The 15,112-nt window shown below is 37.9% G+C and overlaps 1 protein-coding gene across 1 annotated transcript in view; it reads left to right on the top strand.

Moving 5' to 3' along the window:
- grid1a (glutamate receptor, ionotropic, delta 1a) overlaps window positions 1-15,112 on the top strand; it is a gene marked incomplete at both ends in the record, with an annotated part of 277,575 nt that overhangs the window by 220,345 nt on the left and 42,118 nt on the right. Inside the window, one exon of the mRNA XM_079248482.1 lies at window positions 4,779-4,832. Within this exon, the coding sequence (XP_079104608.1) occupies window positions 4,779-4,832 (54 nt within the window). The remainder of the gene's footprint in view (window positions 1-4,778; window positions 4,833-15,112) is intronic.

The following is a 15,112-nucleotide window of genomic DNA, read 5'->3' as shown; positions in this document are numbered from 1 at the left end:
ATGTTTATATCTTCCAGGCAAACAATAGTTATCAGTGTCAGAAATAATTTAGGACCAGAGAGATGTTATTTTATTCTGAAAAAAATGGAGGGATTACTCACACTTGACTGGAGCTTTCTCATATTTAGCCATCATCCAGATTCCAAGAACTCGCTATAGTGGATGTTTGCCTTTAACCTTTCACTTTACAGTAAAATCTCTGTCATGGAAGCTCAGTGGTTGGTACATTACTATCAAACATGATGGCAGAGTTGTGAAAAGTGTGACCTTGTACAGCTGTTTATAAACGGTTAAAAAATGGTGTTGCATTGTCAACAAATTACAATATTCAGAAATATGTACTGAATCTGCAGTTAAGCCAACTATAGATCCCCCCACACCACACCCCCAGCAGGAAATAGGTATGGTCCCACATTTACAGCTGTCTCCCATCACTGAGCTCTCCTTCTGCTTCATATAAATCCAGATAGTAGGAAGATTTTAGAGTACAAATCCCAGAAGACAAATGGGCAATTGTCTTGAAAATAAAAACTCCTACTCCAAGCAGACCAGACTTCAAAATTCAAAGACAAATTGTGGCATATATCCAGAGAAATATCCCCTATATGTGATAAATGTGATATTTCAGCAGGGGCTCTACGTCACAGCTTTGTGCTCTGTCCCACGATTCTGGAGGGATGTCTGGTCTGTTATGTCTGACGTTACCACACTGCATCTCTATTCATCCTTCATGTCTCTGAGACATTTCCAAAACGAAAGAACGCAGAAGGTCTTTCTCTCCTACTTCTTCACTGTAGAGAAGAAAATAACTGAGAAGTTTGTACTTGTAAGGTGTGGCTGGAAGAGGAGATTAATACACTCTCAGAAAAGATAAGACACGTTCTGGAAGATAAGCTTCTCCAATATAATGAAACTTGGGAACCTTTTCTGTCGTATCTGTCAAATAGGAATTCAATATCTTGATCCTGCTCTGCACCCTGGTAATGCTTCAGGTAGATGTTAACTTTTAGAAGTGAGGTATTTAAGTAGGAGCCTGTTTTAGGGAGTGAGTGGGTGGGGACATAGTTTCCTGTTTATTTTCTTATTTGTTGTTTTTGCTTTTTTCTTTTTTTCTTCCCTCTGTTGGTGTTTGTATTTTCTATTTTATTATTAAATAATCATTATTATTTCATATTTTCCCTATTATGAAAAGTAGGGGTCTATATTAAAGACGCAGTACAGAACTTTAGCCATGTTCCCCGTCACGCGCCCCCTAATGACGGCAAATTCAGCATCCATCTTGAATCCTACCTGACCTGTTAGCTCTCTCGAGCCAGCAGAAGATGATCTCACAATGACTCCGTTTTATTCCCTTTTCTCTCTTTTAATCTTCATGCCTTTTTTTTTTCTTCTTCTGAATCAGAGACGTTGCCAGTTCAAAACAACCAGTTCTTTATCATACCGATGAGCAAAACGTCAATTTCCTTCTCGGATGTAAAAGTTGTTTTAGAATTTAGAATTTATCATGATTAATGATTTATTTAATGTATTCTATAAAGTATTTATAAAATAAGAAATAATCCTATTTATATAATGTAAATCCTTTATAAAATAGAGTTGTATCATTTTCTTTTCCTATTTATCACAAAGGCAAACTTGCGTAATTACATTGATTAATTATATATTATTCTCCAGTGAGGGGAAATGTATTGGATGACTCACAAACATCCACTGAAGTGGTTCATTTACAAAACTACCATCCTCGTTCATGAATATGTAAGAAAAAAGCTTGTAAACGGATGTCCACTATAGGGCCACTATGCATGAGAGGGTTCATATAAACACAATATAAAACTGAAGGTGACTTGAGCAATACATATATGGGCGAACATCTGTTTCATGTTTTCTCATGTAACAAAACCAAGAAAACCTTCTGTTTCACTGAAAAGGTTGATGTTCACACATATGTTCCACATGCATCGGCTTTTTGTGATAGAATTTAAAGTTTAGTTTTTATTTTATTGAAAGACACAATACTCTCATTTCTTTCTTTTCTTGGGTCCAGTTTTCTTCTCTTTTTTTTCCTAACCTAAAAACAACAAATCAAAATGAAATGAACTCTGAATTACTTCAAAAGTGAAAAAAGGGAGCCATGAACATGAACTATTCATTTTGACTTGCACAGCAGTGATGCTGAGATAAACGTTAATTATTCACAATCTGGATCGTCTATAAAAAAGTCTGATTCTTTGCACCAGTTAAGTTTTCTCATTGTGGACCAATACCAGTGCGGATCGATTGTGTTTCATAATAAGTGAAGGCAAGCTCCATGTTTTCTTTGTGTTATTACATAAACCTACAGTTGGTTAGCTCGCCCAGCATCTCTTGAGTATTTTTCAGCTTCTTATTGATTTAGTTGACCCGTCCATTTTACATTCAAGGTCAAATTTAAAGGCATATTGTTTAATTCGGTGTATTTAACACGTCCTCTCAACCTTGCTGCTATATGCTCCTGTTGCGTTCCTGTGTTTTCGTACAGTTTGATGAGATTAATCTGACGAGAGCTGCATTAAAATGAAATCATGACTCTTCCAAGGTTTTACAATCGACTGACATGGTTGGTTGTCTGTTCTGCAGGGGCTGCTATTAATGAGGGTGCGGTTACTGAAAAAAACTGCAGCACATCTTTGGCTGCTGCATGCAAGGACCGGGTTCTGTTAAAGGGGTTCATGCAGATATGCTTTCCCTAGGATTAAGTTTTACTAAATTTTAGTATATTAACATAGTTTGAAAAACTTTTAAATATTTAACGGCAGAATGTTTTACTACAGAAATAAGATCATTCCTGCAAAAACAGACGCATGCAGAGTTATCAGGTTGAAATACTTCTTAATTTGAATTATTTGAATGATCTTTTAGGGAAGTTTACTGACCATGTTTGCCATTTTATTTTTCCAGTTGCTGCTTTTCACTCTTCTGAAAAACTAATTTCAATTTCTTGATCTGCTGACTGTGAACTTTTAATGGAGCTTAATGGCCGCCTGGTAGCTTTAAACAATGAATTTGCTCCTTTTTTCTCTCTTTGCATTGGCTAGTCCAAAACGATATATCTGAATCTCCTGAATCATGATGACGCCTGACAATCTTAGCAATTATCTCTGCACTGTGCAGCAGTGATCTGACAGGCTGAACAACTTTGACTTTTCAGTCAGTTAAATCTCTTCGTCTTTAATCCGAGGTAAATTGGCTGCTAAACGTGATTTAAGAGGTGAAGCTTGGCAACACGAAAGTATAGTCATGGATAGACAGTTGCCGTCAGGGGCAGCAGTGACCAAAACTGTTTGCATTTGTATAGTTTCCTTTTAAAAAGTTAGCTATCCAAAACGCACAGCGTCCAGCACTGATGTAACAAAACCGATACTGCAGTGGTAAAGCTCAGAGGGTTCTCACGTCACACACACGTATTTGTCCATTCAGAGACACCATAGCAAAAATGGTGGTATGAAGTTTATAAAAATGTTTCACACTAACAGAATAAAAACATTAGTTATTTTATTAACATAATTAGACAACAATTGAATCAAATATTGAAATACATTTTTCTTCCATTTACTTTTGATTTTGTTGACAGTTTCCTCACTGAGGCAGTACATATAGCTTGAGAATTACACAATGTAATTTAAAGACAAGAGTATTATGGCTGCATATAAAATGGATAAAATCAGCATGCTGTAGTGAGAAATTGTGCATTCAGTGTGATGACAGCGAAGTACTGCATGACGTCACAAACTGGAATGACAAACTGGATGTAGTCTCTTGACATGGACCGGTTTGACATTTTAGGTTGGATTAATCCCCTTTACTAAGAGGTTTTGACTCATACTTTACTTTTAAACACACCTCAGAACCCAGATTAGTCTGCTCTCTATAAGCATCTTACATGAGGTCTGGAATGAGAGGAATCAGATTTTACAGCCGCATTTCCCATGGAAGACAACAACTTATTATTTGTTTAATGTATATCTGTTTTTAGCAGACAGAAGCTGCTTTTACAGCAGAGCAGTGGGACAAATGAATACATGTAGACATACATTATTGTACTCTGTCAATTTAAAAGTGTGAATAAAGTAGAAATGCTCACAAAGCAATCATATGGTTGCCAGTTTGCATTTTATTTTTCCATAAAATATTTACAGTTGTGCAGAAGCTTTATGCGTTGACTACAAATATTAATCTGTCATGTGGCAAAAAGTAAATAAAAAAGATTTAGCAACAAAACCTGAAAAACGAGTGTTTGGTCCATCCATTTGTCTTTTTTTTCTTGTAGTTGAAGCTTTCATGCCACACACTCTCAGGTCATGCTTTCATTCCAATCAGCGACATCCGTGGGCACTATACATTTTCTGTCATCATTCTGAAATGATCAAAATAACAGGAAATAAGTAAGGTAATTGAGGTACTTCAGAAGTGGACATGTTAAGTGCATCTGCACTTTAGGCTTCATCTTCACAGGCACTATGAAAATAGCAAAGGGGTTATTTTGTTCAGTGATGTTCAGGTAGTGTGATTGGATGCAGACTGTGCCATGTTTGGAACACTGGACGAGCACCCTGTGTGTTTCTGGGATCATTTACAAATTAACCCCCAGAGATGCATGAGGGGTGACTGGCATGCAGTAATTATTTCTCTGAATTTGCACACTTGATTTTTAAACTGTCCTCTCTCTCTCTTTCTCTCTCTCTCTCTCTCTCTCTACCCCCATCTCCCACCCACCTTTCTCATTTGATGTATCGCTGCAGGCGGTGGAAACCAACCTGGCATCCAAGGACAGTCACTGGGTCTATGCCAACGAGGTGAGGCCAAATGCAAACACACTTAGATGCATGTGTGTGAATTTTAGACCTCAGGTTACGAGTTTTGTATGCAAACGTATACGAAAACTCATGTTTATTACACTTTGACTATATTTTTTGTTGAACTCCATAAACAGATTCTTGCTTATTTTTACCTTAATACTTAGCATTATTAGTTAACAGCTCATCTTTCCACATGCTTAACCACTACTATGTGTCTTACATGGACCTTAATTCTTCCAGAGTGGCTGTAACAGGACAAAGTCCAGGTGCGCTTTGTGAATGCAGAACAGTGAAATCATATTGATCTTTAACAGCAATGCTTCAGCTCTGCACTTCAATTGATTCAGTGATTTGGAGATGGTGGAGTATGGGATTGGTTGAATGCTAAAAGCAGTTGATGAAAGACATAAGATAACAGTCCCCTCCGAGAAGGTTACCTTGAATATTTACTTTGCTGTGCCTAATGCGCTCTTTCTCTGCTATATCTAAAATACCCATATAGCATGGCATATTTGCCTAAATTATATCAGGTAAAACGCCTTATTTATCATCTCATTTTAAAAAATGAAAGCGTTGCTCGTAACTTTTATCCGAACCCAGAACATGACACACTTGGATCAATCCACAGAGTACCATAGAGGTAGCTGTGTTCTTTCACAAGTAGAAATGAAAGGAAAGCAGTTTTCATTCATGCTTTAGTTGAAATGTCATCCAGGCAGGATTTCTATCAGTAGATTAGACATTGATTTAAGAATGTAATGAGGCTTGGTGCATTGAAAACCTTCTGCTGTTTGGAAGCCTAAATGACAGAAGTCTAGACTATAATGAGTTTTTAAAAATTAAAAAAGCCTTTTCACATTTCAGCATGCACGTATTTCAGCACAAAACTGAGACCAAGTTCTTTTCAACTTTTTGGATCCGATTTAAGTCATTATTCTGTTAATGGGCTTCTGTACCCTCAAAGATGATTATTACATGGGGCTGAAATTTGAGGCATTGTTCATATACAGACTCCCTCATGCCTCTCAGTCACTTGTTACAGACCTCCATGAAGACATCCGCTTTAATTACATCAGAATCTGGGAAATTGTGAACTAATGACATTTTAATTCAATGACACTCAATGTCTGTGATGAGGGTTAGTGCACAGTAAGCCGCATCGCATCGGATATCTGACTCTGTTGTTTAAAGTGTCACCGTTTGCTTCTTTAAACTATAAAATATTATCCTCTGAGCTGTTAGAGGTTAATGTTTAATGACTTTCTAAACACACAAAAGCTGTTTCAGATGTCTACTAAAATAAAACGTGAAAACAACAAAGTGATTCTTATAAAAGATAAACAAAAAATCTAATTTTCACAGCCATCAGAAATCATAAATTTAATTAAGTTTATCAAGTTATTCATATTACATATAATGATGACTGGCTTATATGTGCACAATTTCCAACACAATATGACTTGACTAACCCTTAAAATAACTATGTAATAATTGTAATTTGAATGTGGTCGAGGGACCGATTGTTTCTGGTTCCTTTTTAGGAACCAGAAACCAGAATCTGCATGCTTTAAACAAAGCATGCAGATGATATCTTTCTCAGAACGTCTGAAACTGCATAAAATATCCCGAAGATCTTAAGACTCCTGTTCAAGGGGTCAAGCAGTTCATAATACCATAAAGTTTCACTGTCAAAAAACTAAGAAGAAAGTGAGAGAGGTCTGTGAAGGCCAGTTCAGAAAGTGAAAAACACACAACAGACACATCTAAAGTAATTAAGATGACCTGCAGCAATCCAAAAGTGCCTTTTCAGCTCATACTTTACTGACCATTGAACTAAGTAGGTTTCTATGGATGGAGGCCAATGAGAATACTGCTACTGAAGGCCAAAAAGCCAAAACGAGACCTGGAGACTTTTTCTATGTTTAGGGGAACCAAAGAAGAGCTCGTCAGAAGTGTTTAAGAGGTTGTTTTAACCTGCAGCTCATAAAATCTTTCTCAAAGCACAACACTGAGGAGGTTAAATTCAATTCAATTTCAATTCAACTTTATTTATATAGCATCAAATCACGGCAATGCCATCTCAAGACGCTTTACAGACAGAGGGGAAAACATAATGAAGGCCAATTCATAACAGCCTATATAAGGAAACCAACAGATTGAGTTGAGTCCAACTCAATCTCCCATCCTGAGCAAGCACACTGGCAACAGTGGGAAGGAAAAAACTCCCTTTTAACAGGAAGGAAACCTCCGGCAGAACCCGGCTCAAGGACAGGCAGCCATCTGCCTCTGCTGTGTGGGGGGAAGAGGACTGAAAGACAACAGGAACTGCTACTCTCGGCCAGGGAGACCTGCTGAGACAGGAGACATACATGTTAATGATGCAACACTGTTATTGGGGGGGGGGGGGGGGGGGATAAAAGAGAGCGATAAAGAGAAAAAGAAAGAAGCTCAGTGTATCAGGAAATGTCCCTCAGCAGTCTAAACCTATAGCAGCATAACTAAGGGATGCTAACCATCCTTAGCTATAGGACTTATCAAAAAGATAAGTCTTCAGCCTAGTCTTAAAGGTGGGGAGGGTGTCTGTTTCCCTAACACTAACTGGGAGCTTATTCCATAAGATAGGGGCCTGATAACCAAAGGCTCTGCCTCCTGCTTGGCTCTTTGAGACTCTGGGAACCACAAGTAAGCCTGCAGTCTGCGAACGAAATACTCTGCTTGGTATATAAACTATGAGGAACTATGAGGTCTTTGATATATAGTGGTGCCTGGTTGTGGAGGGCTTTATATGTAAGGAGAAGGATTTTAAATTCTATTCTAGATTCAACAGGCAGCCAATGAAGAGAGGCTAAAACTGAAGAAGTATGATCTCTCCTGCTGGTTCTGGTCAGGACTCTGGCTGCAGAATTCTGGATCAGCTGAAGGCTTTTCAGGGCATATTTAGGACAGCCCAGTAATAGAGAGTTACAGTAATCTAGTCTCGAAGTAACAAAAGCGTGAACCAGTTTTTCTGCATCACTCTGAGACAGAATGTCCCTAATTTTGGCTATATTACATAAATGAAAGAAGGCTGTTTTAGTAACCTGCTTAATATGTGGGCCAAAGGACAGGTCCGAGTCAAATATTACTTCAAGGTTTCTCACTGTAGCACTGGAAGCTAAAGTAATGCCATCCAGGTTCATTACAAAACTGGAAAACTTAGCTCTGAGTTTTTCAGATCCAACGAGAATTACTTCAGTCTTATCTGAGTTTAAGAGGAGAAAATTTCTAGACATCCAAGTCTTTATGTCTATGAGACAATTTTGTAGCCTATTGGGCTGATTTGTTTCATCTGGTTTAAAGGATAAGTATAGTTGAGTACCATCTCCATAACAATGAAAGTTTATTCCATGCTGTCTAATAATTTTGCCTAAAGGGAGCATATATAGCGTGAAGAGTATTGGTCCAAGTACAGAACCTTGAGGAACTCCATGACTTACTGTAGTTTGTGAGGAGGACTTGTCATTTACATGAACGGACTGAAGTCTATCAGATAAATATGATTTAAACCAGCTTAACACTGTTCCTGTAATTACAATCACCTGTTCTAGTCTTTGTAACAGAATGTTATGATCGACTGTATCAAATGCAGCACTAAGATCAAGCAAGATAAGTACGGACACAAGTCCTTTGTCTGAGGCCATAAGAAAGTCATTAGTAACTTTCACCAATGCTGTCTCAGTGCTATGATGAGCTCTAAATCCTGACTGAAACTCCTCGCATAAATTATTTCTGCTCAGGTGGGCATGTAGCTGAGCGGAAACTATTTTCTCCAGAATTTTGGACATAAACGGGAGATTAGATATAAGTCTATAATTTGCTATCACCCCTGGATCCAGAGATTGCTTTTTAAGTAAAGGCTTGATTACAGCAGTTTTAAATGATTGTGGTACATATCCTGTCACTAAAGACATATTGATAAGATTTATTAGTGATGTATCAATTAAAGGGAAAATGTCCTTAAAGAGGCTCGTTGGGAGAGGGTCTAAGATACAGGTGGATGGTTTAGATGAAGCTATTATTTTAGTTAATTCAGAGGGTTGGACAGGACAGAAACTATTTAGACACAAGTCAGATCCTGGTTCTAAGGATGCTTCGGAGACCACAACAGGCTCAACATTATAGGTAGAAGGAAGAGTATTGTGAATTTGATCTCTAATGGTGTCAATTTTATTCCTGAAAAAAATACATGAAATCATCACAGCTAAGTGAGAAAGGAATACATGGCTCCACAGCGCTCCGACTCCTAGTAAGCCTGGCTACAGTGCTGAAAAGAAACCGAGGGTTGTTTTTGTTTTCCTCTATCAATGATGAATAATAAGCTGTTCTTGCCGTACGTAAGGCTTTTTTGTATACAATTAAACTTTCTTTCCAGGTTAAGCGAGACTCCTCTAATCCTGATGAACGCCATCTGTTTTCCAAACGCCTTGATGCCTGTTTTAGAGCTCGAAGCTGGGAATTAAACCAGGGAGCCTTCATAATCTTACCTAATTTCTTCGTTAGGGGGGCAACATTATTCAAGGTTGTACGCATTGAAGCTGTTATAGTATCAGCATGTTGATCAATCTGAGCAGGAGTAAGGCTTAAAGGGGGACTCTCAGTCATGCTAACACATGGTAGATGTGAAAAAATTGATTCAATTGATTGTTTAAATTTTGTAATATTATTGTCTGATAAACATCTGCTATAGTAGAATTTATTTTTGGTCAGTGAGTAATCAAATAAAGTAAATTCAAAGGTTAATAAGAAGTGATCGGACAATACCGGGTTTTGAGAAAATACTTTGAGCTTATCAGTCTCAATACCATATGTTAGAACAAGATCAAGAGTGTGACCATGAGAGTGAGTGGCTCCATTGACATTTTGTGAAAACCCAATTGAGTTTAGAATAGAGCTAAAGGAAATGTTTAAACTATCATTTTCATCGTCAACATGAATATTAAAATCACCTAGTACAATGACCTTATCAGTAGTCAGCACTAACTCAGACAAGAGATCAGAGAATTTGGTCAGAAACTCAGAGTAAGGTCCAGGTGGGCGATACACTAATGCTAAAAGGAGCGGTTTCTCTGAATTCCATTTTGGATGAGATAAATTTAACGTCAGGAATTCAAAGGATTTATAGTTAGTTTTGTGCTTAGGATTAATTAAAAATTCTGACTAAAAAATAGCTGCAACACCTCCTCCTCTGCCTGTAGTTCTAGGAATGTGAAAGTTTAAATAATTAGCTGGCGTAGCTTCATTAATACTAACATAATCCTCTTGCTGTAACCAGGTTTCCGTAAGACAGAATAAATCAACGTGGTGACCACCTATCAAGTCATTGACTAATAGACTTATCTGGGAGGGATCTGATATTCAGTAGGCCACACTTTATTGTCTTATTTTCAGATTTTATTAGATCTATCAGGCAGGAAGAGGCTGTTTTACTGGTCACTTAAAGTATCAAAAGCATAATGAAACCAAAAGGTCATCAATAGGGATGCACAGATACCAATAACAGTATCGGTATCGGCTTAATACCAAGCGTATGTACTCGTACTTGGTATTAATAGAAGTGTACCGATACCACACTAGTCAAGCTAGTGCAGATGTGTTTGGTGACATGCTTTGGACATATTTTAAAAGAAATAAATGCTATGAATGTTAAAATGTGATATTTTTTGTTACACTAAAACAGTGGTGGGCAACTCTGGTCCTCGAGGGCCGCAGTCCTACACGTGTTGGGAGTTTCCCTGCTGCAACTCAGCTGCAGCAAATCAGTGGGTAATTAGCAGACTGGTGCAGCTGGATGTCAAGCTCTGCAGCAGTCTGCTATTTAAGTCTGATGTGAGTCAGTTGCACTAAAAGCTAGATCTTTGTTTCAAAACCACACATCTATAGTTGTATTTGGGTAAAATGTGCGCAATCAAAATAAAACTTGTTGGAATTGTTAGATCTGTATTGTTAATATATTTGTATTTGTGAAGTAACCTCAGAAAGGATCATTTATCACAACCTAATGAAATCTTACACAGTTATAACAGCAATAATAACCATAGTCACAATAATGTTCACATAAAAAGATTTGGTTTCGGCAAATATCAGAATCGGCAGATATTAAAATTTCAGATATTGGTATCGGATCGGTGCATCCCCAGTCATCAAGAAACTGAAGAGCTAAATGTTTAAAATTTAGACGAGATCTTGGGGTTTGTTTTTTTTTGTTTTTTGTTTTTTGTTTTTTTTTTGCTTGTTTGTTTTCATAAGCAAGACAAAACGTATTTAAGATTTTATAGTTGGTCAATCACAGATCCATATTTGCTTTTCTCCCTGTAATCCTGTTTTTCCCCATTTGATTTGAATTTCCATCTCTTGTTTTCAGTAAGGAGAATTTTCTGGGCTTTTATTCCTGTCTCTCTCTGTTTTGTCCATCCGTTCTTTCTTCTCTCTTCGTCCTCCATCCATTTAATGACAAAAGACTAACTGTCCATGAAGCTAACCATCTCCTTGAAACGAGAATAATACAGACATGTTGAGAAAACTAACAAGAAAATTCAATCACTGCTCATGCTGGCTGGTTGGTTTTACCGCCAAGAAAAATTCCTGAGCCGTTCTCATAAACAGCAGAAAAAGCATGAAAACTCTGAGTTGCTTATTAATCTTTTTCTTTAATCCCAATTTTTTCTCATCTTACACTATTACCAACAATAAGAATCTTGCTGAATCCAGGCTTGCATCTTGCTGTAAATGATTTATCCACAATGCCTGCTTATCTGAAAAAGGAAGGAACCGTAATGGAAGATGTAAAGCTAATTTGTTTCCTTTTGCCTCTGATTACATTTGTAAGATGCTTCTAACATGGCTTATGGCAGAAAAATGTTCCACACTTTTTCTAATTAATTCAAACACGAGGAGTGGAGGGGGGGAGTCTTTCATAAGCAGTTTTACAAATTGCATCTGCAAGAGTTTGTCTTCTTATAGCTCACAACATGGCTATGATATAGTGCTCCTGAATTCTGTTTCCTGCTCACAGAATGAGAAAATGTTGTGAGCCTGACCAGATGCAATTCAGCTTTATCAAAAAATCCTGCAGGGAAATAACACATCCCCATTTCCTCTTCCTCCCGAACGCACCCCAGTCCCCAGCGACAGTTGCTGCTATTCAGCTGGTCATGACAGAGTTGTGACATACATTTTAACCAGGTAATCCTGATGCTCACCCTTGTTTTATCACATTCATCTGCTCTTCACAGTCCTGACAGCCCTAAAACCCACTCTCACGCAGTCAAAGGGAGGTCTCACATTTCATTCAGCTTTCATGACAAGCAGTTATGCTAATCTGCCACCAGCGGCAACATGTGGCAGGATGAATGTAGTTGTCAGGCTGGAAATGTAAAAGCACAAAGTGGGAAGGACGGCTGAAGTGGGATCACTACTCTGTGTAATGGACAAACAACATAAAAACAACATGCTCTACTTCCTGATTTATCTGTCTTTTTAATGGAAGAAATGGCACGAACTAAAGTATCCAAACATGAGGTCATAAATCTAAAATGACTCTGATATTGAAGTTTTTTTTTTTCCTTCTTTTTAACAGTCATTGTTTTCCTTTATCACAGTGTTTCTCAATTCCAGTCCTCAGGACCCCCTGCACTGCACGTTTTAGACATGTTCCTCCAAAGATTATTAAACTTCCTCATCAAATTATTTGCTGTGTGTTAACAAGCCGTTATTTCATCCAGGTGTGTTAAGGTAGGGTTGCCTATAAAACATGCAGGGGGTCCTGAGGACCAGAACTGAGAAACGCTGCTTTAGCAAGACAGAAGACACAATCAGGCATACACATCAGGATGATTATTATTTTAAGTAATAATGAATATGCATATTAGTCAATAACAACAAATAAGACAAAAGTTCAAAACATTCATCTAAAACTTTTGTCAGTATATAAATCACTGAAAAGTGTTTTTTTCTTTTTTTTTTAAATCATTGTTTAAAAAGAGTTTAGAAAAAAACAAAAAACAAACAGCCTTTGGGGTATTAAACTTATTCAACACTAGAATGATCAACAACACACAAAGTGAACTGCTTTGAAATGACTGTGTAAGAAGTGCAGGGATAATAAGCAGACAGGCGTATGTCTCACTAAACCACCCACTAAACCTGACTGCTTCAGCTGCACACAGATCCACATCTGACACTGTCTATTCAGCTCAGATGGATTGCACATCCTGGGAGGATTTGTTGTTTTTTTTGCCTCCTTCAAAGGCAGGGCAGTGACACTTGAGAATGTTTGATGGATTAGGTGGCTGTGCCTGCTGTGACACAGTCGATGAGGACAGTCATGATATGACTGATGTCTTGGGTAACTGCCCATCAAGCAACTGAATTGGAAACCCCATTTTTCTGATGCAATCTCTGCTGCACCAGATTTGGGGATTTGCAGGTGGATTAGTGTAGACAGCACTTGCAACATAAAGAAAGAAATTTCAATTATCTTCAAAGGGCTGTATAACTTTTCATTTGTCATCAAACTGGATTTGATGTTTATGCCACTAACCATGATGAGCATCCATGCAGTAACTTAATTTACATGCCAGAGTTATGGATTTATCAGAAATGGTCAGGCCAAGAGACACTTAGTGTCACGGTCATGTATTTAAAAAACCTCAGACAGCCTTCGTGAACCATTTTGTCTAAATGCTACCGTTCTTGTGACATTCATTTTAGTTATTCAGATATCATTGGGTTTAATAAGTGGTCTTTTCAAATTATGTGTAAGACTCATTCAACCTTTAGGCTAACATTTATGCCCTATAATAGCAATGAATTCCTGAAATTATACAAGCATAGATGCCGGTTGGTTCTATCCTTACGCTGTTGCTCTGCACAATACAATTTAAAAAAAAAAAAAAAAAAAAAAAAAAGCTCAAAATCTGCAAAATACCTAATGAAATAACCAGAAGCAGCTTTAATGCCATTGTCAGTGAAAAGTTTTACAAACCAGGAGTTTTTCTTGGTGCAACATGGAACATGAAGCACAATGGAGTCAGAAAAGATAAAGACTTTAGGTAAGGCTAAAGGGCAAGAAATAAAAATAAAGTAGAGAATGCACTTACTATGTAAAGATAACATGTATGTAACATCAAACAAGAACCTGAGATGGTAAATATTAATGTTATTGTTTAGCAGCAGGTGGATGGAATAATGGAATAAACCACGTAGTGCAAATGGCAGATGTTAACATGAGTTTGATACAGAATAATTTAGTGTTCATGAGTCTGATGGCAGAGGGGAAGAAGCTGTCCATGTGGCAGTAGGTTCTGGTCAGGGGAGAGGGACACACACACACACACACACACACACACACACACACACACACACACACACACTCAGACATTATTTATGTCATTTTCCATGAAGTTAAGCTGTAAGCTAGAGCATTATGTACAAACACAATCACCAAGTTTACATCTTCTGACAAAGTGTGTTTCTGCTTCTATGCTGGACTGGAAAATGTCCAAGTGCAGCCAGAAAGGACTTTCTGCTGAGCAGTTCCTTCTTTTGTTTCAGTTTTTAGCTTTCTGGGCTGAAGCTTGTTGCAGCTTCACTTAGAAACTTTATGCCTGCAACATTTTTGACCTAAAGAGGTTGCCATTATTTTACTTTTGCTAAGCAAGCTATGATGGCATAGATCAGTTGCTGTCAAGACATGAAGATGAGGAGGCGAAGGGGACTTTTTATGGCTTGATTTCTTTTACCCTTTTACTCAAAAAAGAACCTCGGTGATGTGGAACCAGTGCTGCTTAACACAGGGTCTATCATCACCGTCGTCATCGTCAGTCCCAGCAGCTGATGTAGAAAACATGTTGATCATTTTGTGGCATTCAGCAGTTTCTGTGTCCCTTACCTCCATTTTCTCCCCATCTTGTTTCTGACATGTACTTGCATCCACCAGCAAGGAGTCAAAAAAATGTGATTGGGTCAGCTTGTTTCAAAAAGGAACCAATAAGCTGGAGATGGACGTTTCATCGGCTGGTGGTCAACAAAGGAAGTCTTGTGCTGACTTTTTGGACAAATAAATTACACAAGCACTTGATCCCCCATAAAAAAGGAATGGAGGTCAAAACTTAGACAGCTGATCAGCAAGTTTTATGGACCATGCAGACCAATAAAAAAAGAAAGAAAAAAAAAAACCTTTCAGCCCAAATAACATGTTGGTCCAGTGAGAAAATCCTCGGTGTGTCCGATGGCCAGTC

This window comes from Telmatherina bonti (assembly GCF_933228915.1).
Source record: "Telmatherina bonti genome assembly, chromosome: 11".
NCBI classification, from domain to species: Eukaryota; Metazoa; Chordata; class Actinopteri; order Atheriniformes; family Telmatherinidae; genus Telmatherina; species Telmatherina bonti.
This window is presented reverse-complemented; position numbering and strand designations above follow the sequence as displayed.